Below are 27,893 nucleotides of genomic sequence, written 5' to 3'. Positions count from 1 at the left end.
CGATACTCTGACTCAGCTCTGACTCACCGCACGACATGTCTGTCACAGGCTCAGCCGTCTGCTGCGTTCACGGACCGTTAGAAAGCTTTTTTAAATGATCTTAAAATAATGAGAACTTTTACAAAAATGTTAATGAGGTATCGGTTAACCCGAGACTTACATACGTTGTGTCAATGTTTATAAATATGTCTAGCTGTATGTATCACAACATATCACGTGAATACATTTTGTATTACAATGAGAGACTAAAAAGTGATATAGTAGCTAAAGTGACCGAAATGGTCAAATTATATAATTTAGAAACTATAATATAGGTCGAAATTGGCCGATATACTGACTGGCTACTGGCAGAATAGTGCCAGGCTGTCCATACTGAGGACATTCCGTTTGACACTGAATGCAGCACCAGACTTGCTGGTCCTACGTGACTTCGCATTGAACGCGATCAGTGACATTGGAGACAGAGCCAGCGCCTGGTCCATCACCTTAGTAGATAATATTGAATTTAAACATTACACTGTTAGCAGAGTGAGGTCTGTCAAACAAAGTGGAGAGCCGTTCCCTTCAGCTCTGTTTCTCTACTTGAGCACCGTGCTGGACAGATCTGCTATAGAGGGTGAGTGTCTCTAACTGCATCCTGAACTCCAGTCCGGAGACACTGTAGGTGCTGTGGCTTGTTAAATGCTGTTATAAGTCTGTTTTAAGTTTTGAACGTTTAAATTTGAAGTCCTAACACATTTTTGTACTGGCAGTAGAAGTAAACGCGTTGTATATAGGGGTCCAGTGAACGGACTAGTACTTTTGCCTGCGTAGCTCGGTCAACGCTTTCTCAAGAGGAAAAGCGCAGCGTGGAGTCCACGTTACGCGTGACGGCGTGCCGCCAGTCCCCAATGCAAAATGCTGTACGGAGACTTCGTATTCTTATTTAAAAACGAAACAGGACAGATCAGCATTTCCAAACACGTTTCTACACATACATTTGACCTCCCCTTCAATTCTCAGATACACGGACTATGACACGTTGGTGAAATCTTAGAATACGGAGTTGGGGCTCTTACAATGTGGCTGTCTGACGAATGAGTAAATCAGATTCGAACGTGTATCTAAGATGATTTCAGCTGGATGTTTTTGTGTGACCCGAACCTTTTGGAGTTAGATGGACAGATTGTTGTTGCCCGGGGGAAATCAGTGCGTATTCACAGCTGATGATGCTGTAGCTGCTGTCTACATATAAACAAGTTGTAGTTAGTTACTGGCTGACAGATCTGCTGCTATGTGCTGTGTGCGTGTGTGTGTGTGTGTGTGCGTGGGTGCGTGCGCGCGCGCGCGCGCGCATTGGCTCTCGTTAACAGTCAAAACAGTTATGAGACCAACAATATCTTACATCTTTAGGTCAAATATCTAATTGTTTGCTGACATGTAAAACCCCCCTTCTCTAATGGTTTACTTAAGGTTTACTATGATTGTGAGACACATTGTGATTATAATATTAACTATTTAATATACATAAATGCAGTATATATTCCATTTCATACTAATAGAAGTCTTCTTTTTAACGTTTATCCCCTAACACATCTCGTAACATCTGACTCATAGAACAGTAATAGAAGTGGTGCAGATATTTTTACATTTATTCTGCTTTATAATGTATATTACAGCTGGAACACTCACCCTCTATTACAGTACTGCATTAGTCATGTTGGCCTTGCCCAAATGAACTGGCTTCTGACAAATGGCCGTGGGGGCTGACAGAACTTTGTCAACGGGATTACACGAGCATCCAGGCTTCTAATTTAGCAGCTAATCCAGATTAAGGTGCCGGGCTTCATCTGCGTTCCCAGCTCGGGGCTCAGACACTGCAGCTCTCTTTGCAGACGGAACCGTCAGCCATCCAGGGTTCACTGTCAGTATAAACACATGACAAATAATATGTCACATATGATATAAAGTTCACCAACTTCAGAAAGACAGTGCGTGTGCGATCAGGGTCAGGTGCCGTGCTTCTCTCTCAGTTTGGGAGCACTAACTGCTGCTTGGTGATTCTGTGTTTTGTGGCCGTCTCCTCTTCATGCGTTTGGCATTTAGTTTGGAGAATCTGACGGAGAGACTGCAAGAGACAGGGAAAGAGAGCGAGAGGGCTCTGTGAACTATAAATAGACAGTGGGAAAGTGGTTGTGATGATAGCATCACCACACAATAATCTCTCAGTAGGACTGGTGTTACTCCCATGCACTACACCAGCCTCAACAGTGAACGGGTACAGTATAGTATCTGATTTCCCTTACAGGATAATCTGGTGGACTTCCCTCTTCTTTGTCTGTTTGTGTTTAGATCCCATAAAAAGCTTGTTCATCTGAATTTGTTGCCAATGAACGAACAAATTCCTATTGGGTTATTTAACAGCTGTCTGTACGGCGTAAATCAGTCAAACATCAGTCAAAGGTGTGGATCATGTTCCTGCAGTGTTGTGGGCTTCAATGGCCATTTGTTGAATGTCATGCTGGACTCTGACTGTGGCTCACATCAGCTGTCACTCACCAGGCAGATGCATCCTCAGACTGTGCTATTAACCTGGAGATTCTGTTGATCTTATGTTACTAACCACATATTAACAGCAATAGAAGCAGAAGACGTCAGAAAATGCTATAACTTGCTTACTTGAACTACCGCTTATTTTAATTTAACTCGCAAGTGTTGTAGTGAATGATTGTGTTGCATATTATGAAAATAGTCTTTATTTAAAATTCATAATGTTAACTTTTGTGGTTGCACCACCTGCAGCTGTAATGCTGAACGTGGAGGTGTGAGTCGCTCAGATTTAGTGTTTCCCATCACTCGTCAAGTCGGTGACAGCTCTACGTTGTTTCTTAGCGGAGCGTTCACCATTGCCACACCCCTTTAGGCACTGACCTCCTTTTCATTATTCACACAAACAGCACCTTGCCTCGCTCCCTTACCCGTGTCTCACTGGCATAGTGTGTGTGAGTGCTTAGTCTGTAAAACTGTTTCATCTAAACTTATTCTTCTTAAATACAAACGTCCTTATTTACTAACCTGTCAAGGAAAAGGTAAAGAAACCCAGATGGAGTAGACCTTCCACGTGGTGGAGTTCATCATCAAAATGGTACTATAACCAAAAATCACAACTCGCTGTCTGCTTAGAACCTTTTTATGTAGCTTTCAAGCACGTGGTTTTCATCAGCAAAGGAAGCAACAGTGTTAAAAGGGAGCTTCAAGAAGTCAGATGCTTTTAAAACACAATTTTTATGGTCAAACAGGTCCCATAAACGTGATTCATGATACTGGCGTTTCTCGCTGTACATCACAATGCAATTTAGTAGCAAACCTTAAAACCGACAATAAGACAAGTCCAAACACGTACTGGTCTGAGTCACATGAGCTTTAAACCACACACACATGCAGTACTGTAAATGGACAAGGAATAGACGTCAGCAGTGCAGCACTGCTTCTTCATTTAGAAAATGAATAAGCCTCTGAATAGGCAGATACGTCGCATAACAAGCTCTCTCTATTAAACCCTAATATACTATAGAAGACAATGATGCAGTTGAAAGCTTTGGGAGGTTTGTGGAAACTGGAAAAAATTCAAGCTGCTGTTTGGGTCCAAACAGAACTGTCTCGCTTAACGACACAGTAACAGTGTAGAGAAGTGGCCGTTCAGAACCATAACCACCACCTCCTACCTCTAACACTCAGCCCAGTGTCCACCTAACCCACCATGACTTTACACCACAGCATCACTCAGAAGTTGTATGCCTTACGTGGGGGAGGGTGCATTCGTCCACACAGTGTGAGTCACACATATTCAAACAGCCCCACATACCACACTTCGACACGTACATGCTCACACACACAGATGATGAATTGATGGGATGCTATCATGTCCATCGGCTCTGTGAATCACTGTTTCACTACCTGTATAGTAGACATGTTACATCATGTACTCGTTGGAATACCCCCTCCCACTTGCTCTCCGTCCTACTCTATGTGTGTGATATTGTATCCTCGTAGACGGAGAGAACAGTGAATCATTTTTTACTTGAACACGTGTTTCCTGCAGTCGTTAACTGTGCTATTTTTAATATCCCTTTGAAATTCAGATGCTTAAAGACGATCAGGGGTTGATTATTGATAAATGGATCCTGGATTCTGACTAACATTGTCAGTGACATCTGTCTTAGTAAGAATCATCAGGAACCACTTTATCCAGGGATGTACTTGCTGTGTGCCAGCAGGTCTGTGTGATAACAGCAGCGTCTTCATTTACCTCCTTCCTCGTGTATTTTGCACAGGTTTGGAGGATTCAACCACGAGGAGGCAGACGGAAATGTTCTGGAATTCCTGCCTTTGCGTAGCCTAAACAGTACCCATGGCGACGGAGGTTAATGTTGGCAAAGTTCGATATGTTTTTAATTTTTTACTGTTCATGTGATGGGCGGCTGTTGTGTTGGGCTGCATTTTACTTTGTGATGGTGCAGAGTGTGCAAAGACTAGAGTACCTGAGAGCCTAGGCATGCTCTCTGCTTCATATCATCGTAAACGGTGGGTGAGTGAGTGTGCTAACAGGCCATCCCTTATATCAGCATATCTGGCATGGAGCCTCTGTATTATTATGACCTAATGATTGTATACTTTGTTATATGGTGCTGGGTCAACTTGGCAGCCACTCAAGAAGCTAATATCTGTGTCAGTGGTGCAGAGGAGCGTTTGGGAAGATTACTGTTTGGGTCTGAGTGTAATGATGAGTACTGTATATCACTATCATTTGGCCTCCGCATGGAAGCAGGTGATGTGTTACATAGCTGAAGCAGGTGGGTTGCTGCTCCAGCCAGAAAATGACTCCCCGCTGCTGCACATGCCGCGTTGCTAAGGGCGAAGATGTGCATCGCAGTGATTCGTTCCCGCGGATCCCTCAAGTCGTGTAAAAAAAGACAAGAGGCTTCTAAATATATATAGATTTGGTCCCGTCTGTTTCACTTCATGTGACGTCGTCTGGGGGGTTTTATTCGCTTACTTTCTAGCGCTTTGTCCTTGTGAGGGTGCGCGGGTTGACGAGAGGCACGAGTCTATCACAGGGTAGACATTACTAATGTTGTTTTGTGGAATCGTTTAGTTATGTAAATCAATTCAATCCTTCTGAAAATGTAGTATTTTTAATAAAGTAATAATAAATAAAGCAATAAATTAAACATGTGGAGTCCACTGTATATTGTATAGGTGAGCAGCTGTATGTTGTACTGTGCGTGGCTCTGCACAGCTGGGGCCAGTTCTCATGACTCTTGGCTGGGCTGTTATGTTCCACAGCAGATTCTTCAGTTCAATAATTAATGAGGAGCACAGCAAACACAAGCCTCTGTCGATAAAGGCTACATGTGTTGTGTGTCTGTTTGTGCTGGCTTGTTTTGTGTTTCTTTGGGTTTACTAGAACCGGTGCGAAGCCAGACCTGCTACCTTGGGAGGATTTGATTAAGATGGGTGGGCTCAACTGGGTCAGTTGGGTTTAGCTCCACACTAAAGCGGCCCGGACTCGGTCGGGCTCAGGTGGACTAGATTGGCTTTGACTGGTCTGGGACAGAACAACGTGAAGCTTGACCCGTGTGTTTGGACTAGTTTGGACCAGATGGGACTAGACTAGATTCTGGATTCAGCTCTCCACCCAACTCATATGGCTCATATTCTCCATTTTATACACTTTGTGTTGGTTTGAGTGGTTGGGCCTTAAGACGTTTGGAAGCAAGGCTTTTATGGGAAATGTTGTTTGCTTCTAACATTACACACATAGAAACAATAAAATCTAATTAACGAGTAATAGAAATTTGGAAATGTCTTTCATACACATGCAATAAAATGTCTAGATGTGACTGTAAGAACTTATTTCATGGCTCACGTGCAGATTAGCAGCATCAGAGACTCACAGTATAATGGATTGTTATACTGTACTTCATGACAAACCCACATGACATGGCGATGATGTCATGATGATGAAGACCATGACATGAAAGGAATATTTGAGTTTCCATATACAGTAAACAAGTCGTCATGTGACAGGGCTCCTTCATTTAGGCGGCATAGTGACAGCTGATCCATCCCCATAGCAACAAGCAAACTCCAATTAAAAAAAATCCAATTAAAAACACATGGAGATCTGGAAGCAAATGGCAATATTAGGAATAAAGCTGTTCAGTGGTCATGTGACCTGAAATCATATTGTCCATATTGTTGTGTGTGTGATCACAAACACGTTTGTTAAGCATCACACAGAACCGAGACTGCATTTGGATGCCATCCAGCTCCTAACTGGAACTCCTGTCCTACAATAACATGCTGCTTTCTGAGGTCAACTTGAGTTGCTCTCTGGCTGCTGGATACTAACATCCACACCGTGGATACTGTGACTGCTTTTGCTTTGGTGTTCAGATATGTTGCTGAATAACTTTAACGGGATCACCACAGTTCCACTTGTGCCAAAATTTGAAGCTGGACCCAGACCCAGGACCCACGAGGAGCTGAGGTGTAACCTGGCTCATTCATCTGTGCTGTGATGGTTGAAACACACTTTAAATTTAGAAAACAGTGGAAACACTGAACATGGCAGGAGCTATTTCTCCAAGAACAAATAATCAAAAGCTTTACTAACTGGAAGACAAAATCACTCTGTAGCAGGACCAGATCTAACAATTTGGAACGCTCTGAATAAAAATCACTGCAATGTAGGACCTGTGACTTAGTAGTACTGTAATAAACTCATTGACTGGCCGAGAACAATAGAGCTACAATTGGGGAGGTAGAGGCAGAATAGGAGACACACAAGGACCAGAGATGACACAATAGCAAACGACAGGACACAAGAGGAAACACACCTGACAGGTGAGCACAGGAGGCACCGGGAGCCACCTAGAGGATGGAGGGCGAATCACCACAAACACTGCACTAAAAGCGCCCCACACGAAACACAAACAACGTTTTCTAGGGCGTGATGTGACAGGAATGAAAGTGAACTTGATCGTTTCATCTGTGTTAAGAATTAAAACACCGGTTTGTTTAATCTGAGCTGAATCAGCTGAATAGTGGGCTGATGTATCCATGGATCTCAGATAGGACAGTAGTTTATTCAGGTTGCGCTGTTTGTTCATGTATGTGAATGAATTTCTGAGAACGACAAACATTAATAGGGTGCATGAGTGCAACAGAGTCAACTATTAACTTGTCTTTTTGAACAACATATGATTGTGTGTTTCCCCCAAATATGTTTTTTTCTGGTGTGTGTGTGTGTGTGTGTGTGTGTGTGTGTGTGTGTGTGTGTGTGTGTGTGTGTGTGTGTGTGTGTGGGAGGGTTTAGAGCCGAGTGTGGACAAAGGACTGGGTGTCTGGGGAGAGTGCAGAGGAGGGGAGCGGGAATGATGGGTGGGAGTCTGTAGGCTGTGAGTTTTGGGGGGCAAAGGCTGTGGTGCGTGTGTGTGTGTGTGTGTGTGTGTGTGTGTGTGTGTGTGTGTGTGTGTGTGTGTTCATCTGCATATGTGACTGCATGTGTACTGAAACATGCTCACACTCATCTGCTGGTGAGTGTGTGTGTGTGTGTGTGTGTGTGTGTGTGTGTGTGTGTGTGTGTGTGTGTGTGTGTGTGTGTGTGGGTGTGTGTGTGTGTGTGTGTGTGTGTGTGTGTGTGTGTTCTTTTGTTTTGCTCTGGGTTGCTGGGTGATGGGACCAGCTGGGAGGGCTGAAGCCATTCACTTCCCTTCTGCTACCCTGAAGGCAGCCAGCGGGGAGGGAAGGGGAGGTCGAAAGAATGAAGCAGAGGAGCGCCAGCGAGGGGAGTGGGGGATGTTTATATCTCTTAGCAAAGAGATGAACAGGGCGCGATTTCAGTAGGGCACAACAGAGACAGAGTGACAGAGTGAGAGCAGAAAGGTGAGGAACGTTTTGAACGCGGCTCCGAGTCAATGAAGAGATTCATGAAGGAGGGAAAGTGTGTCAGGGTGAATCGTGATAGAGCAGCGAGCTGACTCAGCCAGTCTGGTCAGGCGTAGGAGGGCAGCAGCAGGGGTGGGTGGAATACGTTACTGTGGACGGAACTGCTTCACTGTAGTCAGATTACTAGTTTAAAAAGAATTTAAAATGACTAAGCACATGGAAAGTATTAGAACAACTCATAACTAAAATGTGGACAAATTATTTTTAGGCCATTATGGTTGTTATTATAACAAACATTATGTAATAAGACTCACTAAATTCTTTAAGTGGTAATTTGCTTGCAGTAGATCACTGGCTTTCAAATACAGGTGAGACCCTGTGGTTTTGTGTCCAGAATGGACAAGTACTGAACAATGATGAATTCTAAAATATAGCATATTAACAGCATAACAGTCACATCACATGATTATTACTATGTAAAGTTTTCTTATTTTGTACCATAGGATTGTTGTTCCTACCAAATCAACTAACACCGCACACTATTGTAGCATTATCTCATAATAATTAGTAAACATTGTGCAATCTGAGGAGATGCACTAAGGATGTAGGTTCTAACCTGGACCTCCTGTCCAGTTTGCTGTATGTATTGTATATGACACAGCAGGAACCGGCTTGTGTGGAATAGTAGTGCAGAAGGAGGTGGCTTTAAAACTGAATTAAAAGCGTTCTTGAAAAGAGGTGTTTTAATGGTGCAACGTAGACAAAAACGTAAAACGTGTAATGAAATCATAAATTCACCACGAAATTGATAAGTAGGTGGCAACGTTTATGTGGAGTCACTGGAGAGAATGTACACTTTATACGCACACGATGGAGCCTCACCGTACCAACTAAAGAGAATGAGTGGTCTACCATGACAGGAAAGGGGAGGATGATTTGGATTTGTCAAGTAACCCAGTGATTATAATCCAGCAAATTTGGCTCTGGAGTAAAACATCTGTACTTGAATCTAGTTATGAGAATAAGACCTACAACCTCCTCAGTGTCCTCCTAGTGTCATGGTCCAGAAGGTGCAGTTGTTTTCCTCTTTTGACTTAGAGACATTCTCTTACTGTATATGTGACCGATGTCACGTTTCAGTAGGGACGATCACAAGCAACATGACATGAGGGCTTTCAACAGGCACATTGGTAGTTCCCTGTTCAGAAGGAGGAAACACAGAGGAGAGAGAGGGGTCAGGAGCTGGACAAAGGCGATGGACAACCGGCCCGACGGTACTCTCAGCTGAACTGCTCTGGCTGTTTCCTCGTGCCGTGGATTCCGACCCGCTCGCTCTCAAAGATTAATGACCTTCCTGTTTTCAGCCACCGTATCTCTCCACAGTTTTCGTTGCAGTTCCCCTTGAGTTGAAGTGCTCTTTAAAAACGCTGCAGAATGGGGTGTTGGGAGCAGGACGCCGGTGGATCATAGACATGTCAGATAAATTATTATTATATTTATTTCTTATTTTATTTATTTATTGAGTGTGCGTCTACAACAAAGAGCCATTTTTAAAATGATTACTGACTTTCTACTGCTCCGTCTGGCACCTCCATACTGCTAGACGTAGCAGCTGATCATATCCAGTAATCCACCTTTACTACTTCCTCTACAACCATCACTACTTCTGTTAGCGCTCAGAGGAGCTAAACCACCGCCTGACAAACGTATTAATGTGAACCAGATTGTTCACCGACTGTTCTTGTGGTTGTGGATGGACAGAGGTGCTGTTGGACAGTCAGTTAGACATCCTACTGGAATGTGTCACACTCACCAGTTTGCTATGGATGGATACGCGCCCCCGTTTACTACAGGTTGGACGAACTGAGCCAAAAAGCCATTAAAGCAGATTTTAGAGTGTTCAGATTGTTTTTACAGTGTTTCACAACCCGCCTTCTAATCATATAACCCATCATCATCTTATAGAGCTTGGCTGCGCAACTTCTAGTTTGTTTTTGACAGTTAGCGCTCATGCCGTTCGATTCAGCGAACGGCAAAACAATTCCCCTCAGATGTTACAAAACAAGAGGGAAGAAGAGAAATGAAAGAGACCGAGCAAGAGAGAGACAGAGAACAACAACTTCTTTCCTGTAAGTCACCTGACACTGGAGGCGTCACACAGCCACGAGTAAACACACCTCCCTCTCTCTCTCTCTCCGCGCTCTCCGTCTCATTCTGTCTGTTTTTCTCTCTGTTCTTTGCGAAGTAAGACACAAGATGAAAAGATTTGTTGTGTTTTCTGTTTACAGACAGATACAGTCCTCAGCTCATACACTGAGGTTGGACGACGCTTGGTTTTACTTACTGTAAAAAAAGGCTTTCACCTCATTCTTCTGGTGGTGAACGACAGTTTGACCTTCTTAAACTGTCTCCACAGTGTGGCACCCAGAACCTCAGATGATACCAGACGGTGTTGTGAAAACGCTTCAGCTGCTGGGTTGTCAGAGAGAAGCGTCTCTGCAGTCGCTGCCTCAGCCTCTGAAACCAGCAGGAACAGCATTCTTTCAGCGTTCCCGACCGTTGGTCTACGGTTTCACGCTAGTATGTATGTTGTGTCACCATGACAACAAGGTACACTTAGTGAGTAGTATTTTTGCAGTATGGAGGTACCCGGTACTGCAGGCTGGGCTGAGTGTGGGCGGCACCATGTGGCTGTCGGACGTATGCATGTGGATGCTGGTGTCTCCGTGGCTCCCAGAACTAGACCACGATTTAACGCTGAAAAGCCAGCTTAGCCAGATTTTGTTTAGATAACGGACAATTATCCCAGCGATAATGACTCAATAATAAACCAGGCTTCATAGATTATTATGCACAGTTGCTTGTTATCCAGGCACAATTATATCAAATTGTCTTTTTATGAGTTTAAAGATCAGCCACTGATGCTGAACCAGATTTGTTGGTAGCAGCATGAACCATTAGACTGAAACTGTTTAGATATAGATTGTGATATTTAAAAGGAAATACAGTAGCACACAGTCAATGCATGTTTAACTTGTGCTGTAATGTCAAACTCACCAACGCCACACAAAACCACTGGTGTGGAGGTTGAGTCTTGGCGGCAGGACATATTTAATTGAAACGGCAGCACTGCAGGAGCCCGACTCGCTTTGCTTATTTGTACTTCCTCTTTTTGAAACGCGCAAGTTCAGGCACTTAGCAAACGTTTGAAGTCTCGGAGCAAAGGGAAGAGAGACGCGGTGGTTTTTAGAGGCCAGTGGAGATATTCTGCCCAGCTTTGTCTGCGCTTGCTTGGGTGTTTAGATCAGCCTAAATAGTACAGTGTGAAACTGTGGCGCTAAACATAGATATCATGTCGTATCTGTCCGTGTGACTGAGGCAGGAGGAGGACGGGGGTGATGGACACCAATAAAGAAACAAAGAGGGGGAAAAGCAAGAGGCAGTGACAAAGAGAGAGAATGGGAAAGAAGGCAGATGGGTGTTTTTAGTGTGGAGCCCCCTCCCTCCCTGTCTCCCCTCTCTCTCTTTCTCTCTCCATGTTGGGCTGTTGTGCCACGCCCATGTCTCGTACTGGTAATAATATTCTGGTCGTCTTCACACACCCCTCTTCTAATCTGCCAGCGCCCACGGAAGCTTCTACCGTTTAAACTTTTAGAAGTGAATTGTATTTGTGTTTATTTTATAATAATATATGACAACATTTTAATAATGTGTGATACAAAAAAAATCATATCGCGCTCAAGTGAAGCTAACAGTGATGACATCATCAGAGGTTCTGGCTGTTAAAGATCTAGGAGAAGCTATCACAGGGTGTAAACAAACAGTAGTTATTATCTTTGGATAAATATATATTACATTACATAAGCTCCCTGTCTATCACCGCCCCCAAAATAAAGAACTTTTGATTTGGGATTTTGCTGCTTTCTTGTCCCCAACTTTTCACATTGTCAATCACAACTTATGAAATGACTGTTGCATTAAGTCTAAATTAACTCTAAACAATGGAGGTGACTTCACACATTCAGAATGTGCATTGGGGACCTTGCTTGGTAAGTTTAGGTAGATTCTAAACTTCCAGACAACCTCACCTGGAGGACTGAGAAGCTTCACTGGCTCTATCTAATGGAACAACAGACTACAGATGATGCCACCTAGAGCAGTGGACCGGTTTAATATCACAATATTTTCATGGACTGGACCGGGACCCAGCTTTATTAGCAGCATTAAAAGCAGGCTATTTTACACTACACAAAGAAAGGTGGCCGCTAACTTGGGGGTTTTAATTTAATGGTAATGTGTTACGTGTTAGCGACCAGAGCAGCCTGTTTAAAAGGTAGCGGTTGTCAGTAAGACACGTGACCGAGACAAGCATCTTAACATGTATCAAGACCAAGTCATGGGCGGATTTAGCCAAGAGATAATTTTCCAAAAATTTACCGGAAATTTTCCAATTTCCGGTAATTTTCCAAAACATCATTCAGAATCGCATGAATAAAACGGAGATAATGTGAGTTAAGATTTCTTTTGCGGCCCGGTACCAATTGACCCACGGACTTGATGCTTGATGAACAAAGATACAAAGCCATAGCCTGTTTTCTTCCCGAAACAATGGAACGACAGATTTGTTATATTGAACATTTTATTCCTACAAAAATAACAATCAGCATATAGTTAGTAGATAGTAACTATGTAATGTAATAGTAATAGTAACTGCTAATATTTCAGTAGTAGTAAAAGCAGTAATAAATGAATACACTGTATATTTGCACAATGCAAACAGCTTGTTTGTTGTTGCAATTATTACTAAGATGTATTTAAAATACGAAACTCAGGCAATACTAGTTTCTAGGAAATCCGCATCATGATGATATAAAAACACATTGTGTGCTGTCAGAGCAAGTATAATAAGAAACTGACAGTCAGCGAGCTAATTCTGGTGACAGTCGTAATCCTGAGAGTAACCACGCAAAGGTGCAACACAGCGATGGGTGAAAGCAACACATAGCCCTGACTGCAGCAATGACTGGAACTAGTGAACTCACCATGAGTCAGGTTCGCGGTCCTGACACCTGACGACCTGGGACGTGCACAGCGGAACGTAGACAAAGAGCACGGCAACAACATCATTTACGGGTTTTTGAATGATTCATATATTCATGACATGCTATGTGTCACGATGAACGCAGCGGAGGAGACAAAACACAGACGAAAAAGAAAGAAATAAAGCTAGAGCAACAGTAGGAGGGAGTGGAAGACGCGAAGGAGGCAGATTTGAAACAGAGAGGAACATAAAGAGAGCGAAGGAGAAATAAAGCTGGATGGAGGGAGGGATGTGGTGGGTGCAGCTTTCCAGTTGGTGTTGCTATGGCCCTGCCCTCTCTGTTCACTGAGCCATTTCCTGTTTTTGACCTGAAATCTTTATTTAGAGCCATCCCTCCTCGCTGCTCGGCATTCATGAGTCAACTCACAGTCCAGGGAGATGAACACAGGACTAAAATCAGAACTCATTCAACACAGAAGCTACGTTTGCAGGCAGTGCAGAGCTGCTCTGGATGAGCCGTCTGCTCTGACTGTGCTACCAAGTCTGTATTAGAAAAACATTGTATTTGTGCTACGTGCACGTGGCTGATGGAAGCCTGTGGCACCTTGTGACCAAGTTACACCAGTGTTTTAAATGACAAGATTTGCAGCTGTAAATAATGAATCTAGCTGCATCCACAAAATAAATCTGCACAAATATTTGGTGTTGTGTTAACTTCTGAGACCTTTGACCAGCAGGTTTTGCTATGTTGGCCAATGGCAGGCCGTGTTGATAGTGATGACCTTTGAAGGGAACACACCGTCCATTCTGGAGAAACCTCTTTTAACTTACCTTTGATGCATCAACTAATTTTATTGAACTTTGGAATTATCCACAGGCAGCTTGTGAGGCACTAGTAAAAAGTACAGCTACATGTGACCTTGTTGTCACATTATCACTCAAGTGCACCTTACAATACAACACAAAATAAGTAACTTAATGGTTTTGTACCAGAAGTAAAGTTCAGTAAACAGTGGACTTTAGGAAAAGGAAATGCTTGACAGCTGGTTGATCAAAGCCTGAGCAGAGACAGGTCGAGCAGAGCAAAACGGGTGACCCGTATTGTGTCTGGAAGTGAACCAGCGCACAGCGGGGTTGGGGCATCGGGGGGCACAGACGGTCTTAGGTGCCCATTTTCTGGCCCAGGATGCTGTGCCTATGTGTTTGTCTGTCTGTCTGCGTGGAACAGAGTCTGCTGGGTTTTGTTTGAGTTTACCGGACATCTCGCAGCCATCTGCCATCACTAATCAACCAACCAGCAAGATCAGTCCAGTGTTCAGTGTGTTCAGTACAGGCGAAACAATGTCTGTCTGTCTATCTGTCTAACTCTAGCTCTTTATATCTTATATTAAGAAAAAAAAAGACAAATACAGTGTTGTAGATCTCGGCCTGTGTGTGTGTGTGTGTGTGTGTGTGTGTGTGTGTGTGTGTGTGTGTGTGTGTGTGTGTGTGTGTGTGTGTGTGTGTGTGTGTGTGGGCGGAGCAGAGTTGCCGACGCCACTTTTCGGGGCAGCTGCTCGGTTTCAGCTTCTCAAGCTGCATTCACGTGCTCCTCGTTAAACTAGCTGACTACTATATAGTGGATTCTACAAGGACTGTGATTATTCTGGAGCAAAATACCTGTCAAAAACAGAGAAGTAGATCTCGGATCGTGTCTTCAGATATACCTGTTAATGAGTCGAGGACCCTGCACACATTTTAACGTTTAGACCTATATAGAGAAACGTCACAGTGTAGTGATGGTAGACACGTTGCCTTTAGTTATCACGGCATTTTTCTAAACGAGAGGCACATCTTGGCAAGACCGTTGGAGATGCCGTCCACCCTCTAATAATTTTTAAGAGTTTTAACCATTTTGCGTCGAAATGACACAAATTGCGGCGGCTGAGCGCACGTGCAGCTTACCTCGCCAGTATGTCCCGCAGCTCGTGAAGGCACCATCGTTCCTGTGAGCCGAGGCAGTTTTCTCCTCTTCTCAGCGCCATTGTGCGACTGAGTCTGCGGGAGCGAGGACGGCGTTTTTCCGTAGCCCACAGGACTGTTTAAATCCCCCTCTATGTTTCTCTTTCACACTCCGGCGGATCTGGATGTGGTGAGACACGGTTTCATTTCTGTAAGAGATCAACTATAATACGCAGGGAGAATACATTACGGCAGCTTAGCGTAACCTTTAATGAATAATAGACACAGTGGAGACAAGTGGAGCTCAGTGGAGCTGTTGGTGCGGGGTCTGTTAGCAAAGTTACACACTGTTAGGTGTTTGGATCAAACACACAACGTGTGCCCCCACTTGTTCCTGCCGTGCTTCCATGGACTCAGTGCTGAAACTCACCAGTTTAAGGAGCCGCGCTAGTGACCGCCACTTTCCAGCCTGTAACTGCGGAGAAGTGCGTGTGGTAAACTTTTGAACCTAAAAGACACCCACTGTCTTTCCAAATACACGCACTCGTTTGCATGCAAGCTGCTGTTATGGCCCCTTTACGTGGAATAACGTTGGACAAACGAGCAACGTGCACATGTAATGAGCGGTGTCATTTAAATGTAATGACCTAAATCCGTAAAAGAAAATTACTCCTGCGCGTAAAAGGCTGAAGTCTGGAGGAAACGCGATGTCAACAATAAACGATCATTCAACCAGTGAGAGATGTTTATGTGAATGTCATTCACACGCACGCTCGCGGTACTTTTCATTAAGTTGTTGTTGACCGGAAGCTGCTGCGACGCGGTGCGCGTTACGTCTTTCGCGGTGATTTGGCGCCCGGTGTTCGCGACCGTGTCCGTCGGCGGTGAGCGGAGGGGCCTCCGTGTCGTAACCGGCAGCGCGCGCGGACAGGAGCCGCTTTGCTTTGCCACTCCTGTGCCGTGTGGCCCCGTGAGCTGCACGCAGGTCACATCGGGATTTGTCCTCTCGCCTCGTGTGCGTCCACATGAGGCCGCAGATATGTGAGATGCGGAATTACGCCGACGGTCGTACCGTGGACGAGTGCGACGGCGATGGGAAGAGCCTAGTTTCTGTCGAGGGAGGGGAACTCCTTAGGAGATCCCCAGACTCCGGATTGTGCTTAAAAATAATTTTTATTTACCTAAATACTTTCATTTGGTTGAATTATGCGCAGCTTGTGCAGTGAACATCCTAATTCGGTTGTAGGACCTAGTAGATGCTCTTGTAAAGTCTCTTAAATGTTCTCTCATCATGTTTTAAAAACCAATAAACTGTTGTTTTAAATACCCTCAAAAACCTTTTTTTACCCGCTTTGATATGTAGACGTGTAAGGGAGGTGACAGGTCCAAGCTTTCATTGTCAGTCTCCCTTAAACATGTGGTGATGGGAGAGCACTAGCTGGACTGGATTGATGTAACTGGCTAATATATACTAGATACATTTAGTGGCTGAATACCTATGAGTAGTAATAGTTATAAATCTTCCAGAGCAGCGCTACAGCGTCGAGTGCGGTAATAAGGCTTGTACTGCAATGAGAAGGGTTATACTTCAGTAATACGAATGCTGCCAGCAGTAAACTGATTGCACTTGCAGCCCTGAAGCCTCTGCTGCTCTAACAAGGTGGGCACTGGGGTAATAAGGCAGATACTGCTGAGATGTACGCTGCAGTAATAATGCAGATTCTGCAGTAATAAGAGGTGTACTACAGTACAGACAGCGCAGCCGTCCGACGTATTAATGGTTGGAGATTTCTGGAGCTCCTGAGGCTTTGTCACGAGAAGTGTCAAGCTGTGTTCTCTTCCCCATTGAGGCTTGGTGAAAAGAGAGGAGTGCTCAACAGCATGTAGACAAGTCTGCTGACCTAAATCTGCTCTCTTCTTCCGCCTTTTATTTATAGACCTTAGTGTGTGTGTGTGTGTGTGTGTGTGTGCGAGAGGCACCATGCGTGTGCGCATGAGAGGGAATGAGGGAGTTTGTGTATGCATTCACTAATGTGTGTCACTGGTAGGTAGCGCATTCTGTGAACATCAGACATGATAACGTAACTTTCTCTTGTTATTGCTTTAGCCAACTTGTCCTCAGGGCGGCTGAGTAGAAACACTTGCTCTGCCTCTGAGGTATCATTGACCCACGGTGTTCAGTGCTCAGACTGTGCAGAGATTCGTACAGTAGATGGACATTTACAGAACATACTCAGTTGCCAAGCTACAAGCTAAGCCTTGGCTATATTATTGGCTGCCGTAGCTTGAGATGAAGTTTGGAAAAATATTGAAAAAACTTATATTCTAGTATTATATAAACCCCAATTGTGTCATTCAGGTTAGTTGCCTGTGTAAAACAAGTATAATGTCTAATAAGTGTAATTGCTACAGACCTTAGTAATCAAGTGACCCTGACTTCTGCACTCCTCATTTACTTAGTAACATCTATTCGCCACAGTGTCTTTTGTTAATGGGATGCTCCACATTGCGACTGTACGTCTGTGCTGTTTTGTAACCAGGTCTGGCATTATGTAAGGGAGTGTAGCCAGCTGACCTCTGTCATGTGAGCATTTATGATCACCATGAGAACACACACACACACACACACACACACACACACACACACACACACACACACACACACACACACACACACACACACAGCGTGGCAGATGTATCTTCTAGTTTGGACTACTCTCTTCCAGATTTTAGAGAGACAAATGTTAGTCATTTAAAATAAAGTGTTTGTGCCAACTGTATTTCATACAAATGACAATAAGTCACCGTCATTACACTACAACAGGATGAGCTGTCTGCTGAAGCTATGACCTTTAATATTTCATTGACCTTTATTCACCCCCACCCCATCCATCTGGGTTCACGTTTTAAACCACGCATGTCAACTCAACCTTGATTTGTTTAATGATATGTCTTGTACTGCTTAATGGTATCACTTCCATGTTTTTAGGTTTTCAACCCCACGCACTCTCAGCCTGACCGAGAGCTGTGGTGGCTGCAGTTAGGAAACAACACACTGTGTTTTCCCAGTTGAAGCTATTCGCCTGTTTTACTGCAGGCACATGCAAAAGAGCAACTAAAATGTTTTAGATGAAGAATAACTGGCAAAGGTTAGATTCTTGGAGTGGTGTTGTGTATTCACTGCTTGTGTGTAAGTGCTGAAAAATGTCATAAAACTGGAATTCATGTAGGAGCCGATGGAGCTGTAGTAGCAACAGCAGTAGTCATAACAGTAGCAGCAGTGGTAGAAACCTGAGAAGACGTGGTTATCGTCATGCTGTAACTGTATCTTAAGTTGTATGTGGAAGCACAGTTGTTATTCAGTGTAGTCAGTTTGGTCAGGTGAGTATTACAATCCATCTCTTCCTCTGGGTTTTGAATGGAACGTGGTCGTGCGTGTGTGTGTGTGTGTGTGTGTGTGTGTGTGTGTGTGTGTGTGTGTGTGTGTGTGTGTGTGTGTGTGTGTGTGTGATGGCGTCGTCCTCCTGTTGTCCTCCTGTGCATGGCTGGATGCATTACAGCGGCGAGGAGTAAGAGTGAGGGCAGTGATGGTTGTGAAGTGTGCTACTCTACAGCTGAATGTGGACCTCAGTAACGCTGGTCAACGTATGCAGCATACAACACGCTTCACATCACCTTTATCCACCGGCAGCAGTGGTGGTGCACAGCGCATCTACATACTTAGGCAATCCAGAGAAGCTGAAATAGCTTAATGTAGAGGCGGGGGGGAGGGGTGGACGTGCAGCTCAGGCATGGAAACCAGCGTATCCGGTTACAGGATCATAATATCACTGCAGAGTCCTTCCACTAGTGCTGCACTACCGCACAACTCTCGCTACGAACAGCTCGACCCACCTCCAGTGTGTTGGCACAGTTGGCGTGCCTTCGTGGTTGTACATACACCTACTGAAATGGGAAACTGCGCATTTATCAATTTAGTTAACTTATATGTGCTTTGTAATAAATATATTACTTTACCTAATGTTTTTTTCCTGAGAATTATCTAAGCACACTTAGTCATTATTAAGTCTAGTTTCTTGTATGGACCAGGTTGTACAGATTTGAGATGTTTCTTAGACACAGCCCAGTCTGTGGTGGTTTTTGTGGTTTGTATATTTGGAGGTATTTTATACTTCTGGGAAACTGTGTTTATTTTGAGGAATATTCTTATCTGGCATTGTTGTCTCATATCTGATCACTCTGCTGGAAACAGGTCCTCGTGTATTGATTTTCATTTGTTTTTATCTGCTGAAGAGTTTTAGGAAGCTTTTTATGGAAAGAAAGGAGAAGATGGCCTTTTCAACCTAACTCTCTAAACTCATGACAAAACTAATCCAAACCTTTTTGGTTAGCATTACCTGTGGTTGATATGATGGCTATTATGTAGATTGAATTAATGAACTGATTTCATACTTTATTTACTTTGAAAGTGATCATTAGGAGTGTAACAGTTTTCCATAATTCTGTTTGACACTGCAGATTCTCACTGTATTGACGCAACATGCAGTGCACCTGCCGCTCTTATTTTGGAATGTAATAATCACATTTTGTAACGTAATGTTGTGTTACTTGTTTACTTCAAACCACAAGGACGCAACACAAAATGCCCCGGGGTGTTGTTTTCAATTTGGGGCATCAGTTTGTGATAATACGCATGTATGTATGTGACAAACAGGGGTGGGAGGTCTCCAAGAGACTGGCAGCAGTTTGATCGCATGGACAGAGGATGGGGTTCGGTAGCGGAATTCCATCCCCCTTAATGATCCCGATGCAATATTAAAGTTGCACACTGTAATATTAATATTATTTGTTGCCATTTTGCTGCTTTCTGCCCAATTTAAAGGTTAACAATATTGAAGATTCATTTTGTCCGAGACACCAGAAGTACTAGTGACCTTTAGAACCAGGTTGTTGTTAAAGCTGAATGTTTCTCTGCATCAAAGGTCTCAACGCGGACATCCACCCTGGTCAGTCACAGTGACCTTGGGTGAAAGCATTTTGGACAGCAGTTGCTTCATCTGCTTGAGTCATTTATGTACATTTTCCTCCTTCTTGTGGCGTGCATATTTTTAGACCTGGCTCATATGATAGTTCTGGCCCATAAACTTTGTGTGTGAACTGAGACTAAATGATGGAAAAGAAAGATGCAAAAGAGGCTAACAACAAAGCAGGAGTAAAGAAGAGAAGAGGTGGAGAAGGAAAAGGAAGAGGAGGATAATGTAGAGGAATGTAATGGGTGGGGCATCTGTGGTATGTCAGTCTTGCGCTCTGTGTATGAGTGTGTGTGTGAGTTGGTGAGTGAAACATGCACAGCTGCTTTAGCTCTCAATCACACTTTGAAGCAAACTATGTTGCTTTCTGTTTGATTCTTTCTGCTCATCGCTGTTTGTCATCCCATGGTCCATAGGAACAATGACCACAGACACTAATAAATATTGTAAATGCACAAACATTGGTCATTTAGCGCCAGTGAGTTTTGATCCTTCTTGTTTATTTATTTTCATGTTGACCCAACTGTATATAGTTAAATGGAAACTAGACATAAGAGGCACAGAGGCATTTCACTTTGGTGTATTTACATACATTTGCATTTGGTGATAAAGTCAAGTCCACAAATATGCTTATGCCAAAGTGTTGATCAGGTAGCTAGGTCTAGTTAGCTTAGCATGACTTAGTAAGTAGCGGTTTATCCCCCCCTACGAAACACAGAAGCTGAAGTAAATTAGCTTTAGCTTTAGTAAAGGGAGGAGAGAATAGAGGGAGAACATCTCTCCCACCTCATCCATACCAATCCTTTACCTAGTCCTGCAGTTTCTCTTCCTTCCTGTACAACCCCAACCCCCCCCCCCCCCCAACACACACCCCCTCCCCGATCCTATTCTTTGTCATCTCTTTGGGTGAATTCCCAGCTGACTCTGTTTGTCATGGCAACCAACCAGTCGCTGCGACGGGCCTGCAGCTCACACTTCCTGTGTGTGTGTGTGTGTGTGTGTGTGTGTGTGTGTGTGTGTGTGTGTGTGTGTGTGTGTGTGTGTGTGTGTGTGTGTGTGTGTGTGTGTGTGTGTGTGTGTGTGAGTTTTGGGGGGAGGGGGGGTGGACATACGCATGCGCAGTGTGTATGTGTAGACAGCGACTGACTGCATGAGCCTGTCAGCCTGTATTAGAGTCAAAATACTGTGGCGATGCCTGTTTTTATCTTGGATTATAAGAAATCTTTGAGTTACTGGAATACACCTCAGTCTCTCTGTCTTTTCTTCTGTCTCTTTGTCACGGACCCACTCACTAAGTAACTCACTGTACTATTCTAATATGGTAATATTGCAGGAGGAGGGAGGGTCCGGTGGAGATTGGACTTTAAATCTGCCTTATGATCCAGTGCTACAGCAGGAAACACTGCTATTACATAACTTAGAGTGTGTGTCTGTGTGTGTGTCTAGAGTATTCAGTAGTGAGGCTCCCTTTGCAGCTGCTCTTAGTTTCAGTGTGTTTTTTTAAATCCCCAGTTGTAGTAAGCTTGTTTCTTTTAAACAGCTTCTTGAATCGCCATACTTAAGCTGCTGGTAAAGTATCTGTGTGCTATGTGTGCTTGAGCGAGGTGAGGTGAAATACTCTAGGACTGAGATGTAGATGTGCAACTGCTACTAGTTTTGAATTAACATAAAAACACACAGTAGTCAGATGGGGATTTTTGGGAACACTGGAATTGTTTGAGGAACAGGAGCATGTCTAATTCCATCAGTGCATGAACCAGGAAGGAGCTTGTGGTCATGGAAAGGCTTTGAATTGTTTACACTTGAGGGGAAATCCAATATTTGATGATTTGAGTTACTGAAGAAAATTACTTAATTAAACACATATATGGAGTTTCTTATATGTAAGAAATCCCATTAGAGGGCAGTCTTTATTTGTCATCATCAAATCTTTTACAATATAACAAAGTAATTGGTCCTCTGCATTTAGCAGTGGCCTGCTAAATGCAGCTGCTAATGTTCCATTCTTTTAAACTAAACTTTAACCTGTTCTGTTTTCTAGATATATGTTTGGTAAAGGTGCGAAGCGGAAGCTGGATGAGGATGAAGAGGGCCTGGAAGGCAAAACGCTGGAGGCGTCTGTGGCAGGAGGAGGACACGGCCTCGGTCAGGAGGGCCTTTCCAAGGTGTCGTACACCTTGCAGCGCCAGACCATATTCAATATCTCCTTGATGAAGCTGTACAGCCAGCGGCCACTGGGAGAGCCCAGCCTGGAACGCCGCGTTCTCATCAACAACATGCTGCGACGCATCCAGGACGAACTCAAGCAGGAGGGTTCCCTGCGGCCACTGCTCCTGCCGCCGTCACCCCCGCCGGACGACCCCATGGACGAGGGGTTTCGAGACGCACCACCGTCCTTTGGTGTTTTGGCAGCAGCAGCAACAGCCCAGGTATCCCAGCCGTCTGTGCTTCTGATGCCAGTAATTGCCCCACCGCCTTCACCCCATCCAATGGTGCCTCCCACTTACCAGGCAGTCCAGGCTTGCCCCAACTACATAGAGGCGTGCCCCGCCCCACTAGAATCCTGCCTCACTCCAGCCTCTTTATTGGAGGAGGATAGTGGAGATACAGCTTTTTGTGCTCCATCCCCCCCCACTCCTCCTTTGTCACCTCCCCCAGTGCCGCCCCCACCATTACCTTCGGCACTTCTGAGCCAGGCGGGTCCCAGGATCTCTGTGTCACCTATGTCCACTAATGATTTCCCATCCACCATGAGTGACATTGAGTTGGGTCCTCCCACAGCCATAACGAGGACAGAAGCAGCTAATACTATGACCACGACTACCTCCCCAGCTCCCACACCACTCTCCCAGCCCTCCCTCTTAGAACCCCCCTCCCCGACACCCACCAGCCACCCCAGGGACTGCAGGGCCACGGGGGCGAAACCAGAGGCAGCTGGCTTATTGCTAGCAGAACCTCGCTGTGCAGATCTCCGGTCTATGGACACTCTTCCCCCTGGTAGCCTAGTAGACATTTCCTCCTCTCCTTCTTCTCCATCTTCCTCGTCCTCACCCTCGGGATTTTTCTCAGACTTGGCGCTGGACGATGTTCTTTTTGCAGACATCGATACGTCCATGTACGACTTTGACCCCTGTACAACAGGTGGGGCAGTGGGCATGACAGCAGGTGGTGGTCTCACCAAACTATCACCAGTGGTGACAGCAGATGACCTCCTAAAGTCACTGTCCTCTCCGTACAGTGGCCCCACCCCCCAGGTTTCAGCCAATCAGCCTTTCAAAATTGATCTAACAGAACTGGACCACATTATGGAGGTGTTGGTGGGTTCGTGACTGGTTGAGAAGTGACCAGCTGAAAAATAGACAGTTTCGTATGGAGTACAGACTGGAATTAAAAATGGGGGGTTGCTTTGGGGTTCTTGGTTCTTGGTTTTTTGTGCTTGTTATTTTTTCAGAAACTCTCTTTAAAGGTCGGTAATTGTAAACATCAATAGTGATGTCAATTAGTACTACTATGACAACAACTACTACTACTACTACTACACAACACTGTGCATGCACTATGCTCACTTTTCCAGTTGTGGAAATTAGATAACTGGGAAACCATGATTCACACAAACTTGTATTTCTATACTTGTAGGACATTTTTCACTTCATTTATTCCCTAAACTTAATTTAAAACCCATCCTAGTTCAAAAGTTTGAACGTGAGCCTTAACCCCGAATAGTCATTGTATATAGAATAATATCAAGACCACCAAATTGTTCTCTGTCAAGAGGGCATTTGCTGTCATTCTGTTCTCGTGAGGTCTGCTACTTGTCACAGGTAAAGAAATACAAGTAAACACACATAAGCGTGACACAAACAAACATAAATACTCATGTTAACGTCTTTTAGAAGACGAGTGCCTTCAGAAATGACCACTCATTCAATTCTTGATTTTACAGTATTTGTTTTAATTTCTCTTCACTTTAACAGCCAACTCTTTAATGTTTTTTCTAATTTATTGTATTGTATTGAAACAATAAGTAAGTAAATTTATTTACGATGATCAAAAATAATTATTTAATCTTTATCTTATTGCAGGTGTTGTTTTTTGTTTGTAAAGCAACCATAAAAAACGTTTTACAAGAAATACATTGTTTTACCACTGTGCTGAATAATATATTAGCTTGGCTATATAATTACGCTTTGGGAATAGCTCTAAATCACATTGCCTGGTTGTTTGTTAACCTGTTTTGGCAGAAGAAGGTGTTTCTTCTTGTACAGATCATGTCTATGAATTCAGTTCAGGACTATTTCTTCCCTTTCCGTATTGACAGGCACATATAACTGTGCCGGATGCTGTTTTACATGAGCTTGGTCATATATCATGTTTCAGTTACAGCAGAATTCAAATGACTCTTATCCATAGGAAAGCGACTGTAGACGTGTTTACATTGGAAGTGACAGCAGCACGCCTTTCCTCCAGTCACATGTAGACGATCTGTCAGACAAATCAGAGCTAACACTAAATTTAGACTTAAAACAAAACGGCAATCACACATTTTAGGGGACACAATGCGGCACTAATATGACTCCATAGAATTATTCATCACAAAGAAAGAAAATCGAGTGTAGAGTAAAAGTGCCTTACTTTGGTTTGGTTTCTACAAATATAGCACCTTGACAGCACAGCATACAGTATTACACGCAACATATTTTTAGAAAGAAGAGCCCTATATACAAAATCTCAGGGTTCTGCTCATTTCTGTGCATTGTGCTGTACAGTTTTAATGCTGACCACAAACCTCATGGATGTTTTAAACTTGTACTTTGGCAAAGGTTGTCTGTCAACTGAAAATAAACATCAGTGGATTTGTAGTGACATAGGAAACCCAAAGTACGATTTTAACGTCATGTTATAACCATGCATTGTTCTGCTATCTTGTTTACATGAATTAGATTTCATAAAATGTATTTCCCACAAGCTTTTTAAAATTCATAATCTGGGTATTAACTGTGGTGCTCTTTATTAAAAGTGATTGAATGCATGGATTGAGGTGAAAGCCCGGAAACAGCAGTGTTACATATGTAGTCAGAATTTGCACACAGCTCTGTTTGAATTTGACTTGATACTTTGATAGCTGTATTATAGAGTAACTGCAGTGGACATTTGCAACTCACACACACACATAATTTACAGATTACCACCAAAACAACTACCAAAAGATGTAAACAAGGCCTTTTGTTCCTGCAGCAATCAAAAAGACAGTTACAGTTTAACCAGTAGGCTTAAACATCAAGGACCAATCTACCCAAGTATGCTTCTCTATTACTATAACTAAGTTAAACCAGTTGGACATGTGTTTATCTTGTCTGGAAGACATCACACCATGTGTTCATGGAGTTATGGGGTTTGACTGCAAAATGAAGAGTTTCCGTAGCTGTCAGTTCATGTTATAGTTTAATGCTGTATTCATTTATGTTTACCTCTTGGTGGCAGTGACACATCCAAAACAACATCACACAATACTGTGTAAAGATTCTTATGTTTTTCTAAAAATAGTTGTTTACAATATTGTAAATAAGCCATGATTCCTATACCTGCTTAGGCTCCCTGATTACTCTCTTAGCTCTGGTTTGATCTCCGTCAACTCTAGTCATGTTATCCAGTAGGTAGCTGTGTGCTAACTGTATCTGCAGATTGTTTCTTGGCAGGTAAAGAGGGTTTGTCTTTCTGTTTTGATGAAAACACTTTTTGCGTACAACACAAAATAATGAACTAAAAGAAGCTTGTGTGTCCCACGTAAAAAAGGGAAACCGCTAAGTTAGGTGATAATTACCTGCGGGCTCATTACTGCCAACAACACCTGATACGTTTTGTAAAATCATTTGAAACATTGTTGTAACTGCTGCACTCTGCTCATTTTACATATCATCTAGTTTTGTCTAACTCTCCACAGCAATATGGGAAAATCACAACGCAGACAGACACTGACTATACACACAGTGTAGAACTACAGATGTAGGAAATCATTTAAGGTGGACTTTTACTTCAGAAGAGTAGAGTGTTACTAGTAGTGGTCCTCAGGAGTTTTTTTGTATAGAATGTTTTATCTGATCGCCAGTTGTCCTCATCACACTGATTCCACCAGTAGCAGCGAGGCTGTAGTCATTTAAAAAAGTGTTCCAATGTAAAATGGTTAGTCATGCATTGGACCTCAGCTCATACTCAACTGTATTTGAACTGAATTCAGAGCAAAGTGTGAGCCAAGCAGATAGCAGCACCAACTAATACTGTTTGTAGATGACTGTGTCTTATTTCTTTCACTATGTTTGAATAATGGAGTGCTTGTTTTTTTTTGTCAATTAAGTTATTTATTCATAGATGTTTTTCTTTTCTGTGTAAATATATTTATTTTTGATGTGAAGTGAACATTTAGATTGTAAATGTGTGTACAGAATGTGTGGTCAGAATGTACTTCAGGAATGTATCTGAGTGTGGAATTATGGGTGGAAGCCATTTTTTATATACTTGGGTAGTTATAATACTTTGTTAATATGTTGCTTTGTTTTTTGTGGGTCGGCTGTCACAAATTTTTACAACTTTTATACTTTTTTTCATCGTTTTCCAGTCAAAGGCAAACAGTTGCAGCAATACTCAAAACCCGTCTCCAAACTTCAGATGTCAAGACTCCAAAGCTTGTCATAGATGCTTCGAAGCCAAAAGTAATGTACATAGTATGACAAACATTCAAGCTCTTGAGACTTTTCGGATCAGTGTTTGTACCGAATCTGTTTTAGCGCTGTCCAAGTGTGTGGTGGTGCGACTCGCCAGGAAAGACTTACCACAGTCGAGGCTGATTCTCTCTACAAAGGCTGTATTTTACACAGACCTCAGAGCTGTGCCTTTTTCTATGCAATAGAACACAAACACACACACAGAAACTATCAGCTGATCACTGTATTGGGATCCATATGTGGACTGTAGATATATGTGAAATAAATGGACAGCTGATTATGAATTTGGAACAGACTTACTTTTGTAGTTTTATATATATATATAAATATAAATATATATATATAAATATAAACAATAAACTGTAAAAAGACCACGTGTGGTGTGTCTTCTTACTCTCTGTTACCATTTAAAATCTTTGTCTCTCATTTTATCTTTATTTTTTATGTTTCTATCCCTAATGTGTTTTCCCTCACATTGACCATGATGCAAACTGAATCAAAGCAACAAATGGAAGTTGAGAGCTACATCTAGATGTTTTTTTAAGGTTCCATTACTATGGCATAATCTGTTTTTACTATAAGGATAGAATCATTACATATACATTGTATTTTATATATACATTATATTAAAATAATAACAGTAAACGTAATAATTATAACCTGCTTCATGCAGTCACATGTATAAGAAATTATTAAAATAAAATGTAATCTTCATTTCTGATCAGACTTGCATAAACCAGCTGAACTATAATAACAGCATCACAAATACTTTTATTTTCAAGTGTTACAATAGCTCTGACCAGGCCTATTGCACCTATATGATGCAAAGATAGTGTTACTCGCTGTGAACGTGCGTCAGCTGGTGTCAAAATGTTTAATGATATATAATGTAGGCATAGACAGACTGAGCTGTTCATTTATTTTACCTCTCATCCTTACAGTAAGAGAAGAAACGTTAACGCAATTATGGCATAGATGAAGGTAAAACATAGAAATACACTATCCTCTTTAAAAAGTAGAATCTCTATTCAGGTGCTGTATTCACCACCAAACACACACATCTCACACAGTGTATGAAGCCCTAAAGCTGACAGACTGTTATGAATACATTCTTTTTCCTTCAATTTTGCTTGAACATGAACATGAGACAGATCAATGTTTCAGCTAGTACTGATACACATCATAGAAGAGGGCACCGTTTACACTGATTATTTCAACTGTCAATATCAC

The 27,893-nt window shown here is 42.9% G+C and overlaps 1 protein-coding gene across 3 annotated transcripts; it reads left to right on the top strand.

Moving 5' to 3' along the window:
• Nucleotides 1-305: 305 nt before the first annotated feature.
• Nucleotides 306-27,035, top strand: sertad2b (SERTA domain containing 2b). Of its 3 annotated transcripts, none has more exons than XM_029175102.3 (2): nt 306-616; nt 21,986-27,035. In XM_029175102.3, exon 2 carries the CDS (start codon nt 21,990-21,992, stop codon nt 23,271-23,273), a length of 1,284 nt encoding a protein of 427 aa, XP_029030935.1. In that variant the 5' UTR covers nt 306-616; nt 21,986-21,989; the 3' UTR covers nt 23,274-27,035. The 3 variants fall into 3 exon arrangements, with proteins under 3 accessions (XP_029030935.1, XP_029030936.1, XP_029030934.1); XM_029175103.3 differs by lacking the exon at nt 306-616 and adding an exon at nt 14,927-15,125; XM_029175101.3 differs by lacking the exon at nt 306-616 and adding an exon at nt 14,928-15,104.
• Nucleotides 27,036-27,893: the final 858 nt, after the last annotated feature.

Source organism: Betta splendens, chromosome 15 (assembly GCF_900634795.4).
Source record: "Betta splendens chromosome 15, fBetSpl5.4, whole genome shotgun sequence".
NCBI classification, from domain to species: domain Eukaryota; kingdom Metazoa; phylum Chordata; class Actinopteri; order Anabantiformes; family Osphronemidae; genus Betta; species Betta splendens.
This window is presented reverse-complemented; position numbering and strand designations above follow the sequence as displayed.

What these genes read in the sequence shown, in the direction of transcription:
- sertad2b (XM_029175102.3), top strand. Translation starts at nt 21,990, where the DNA reads ATGTTTGGTAAAGGTGCGAAGCGGAAGCTGGATGAGGATGAAGAGGGC.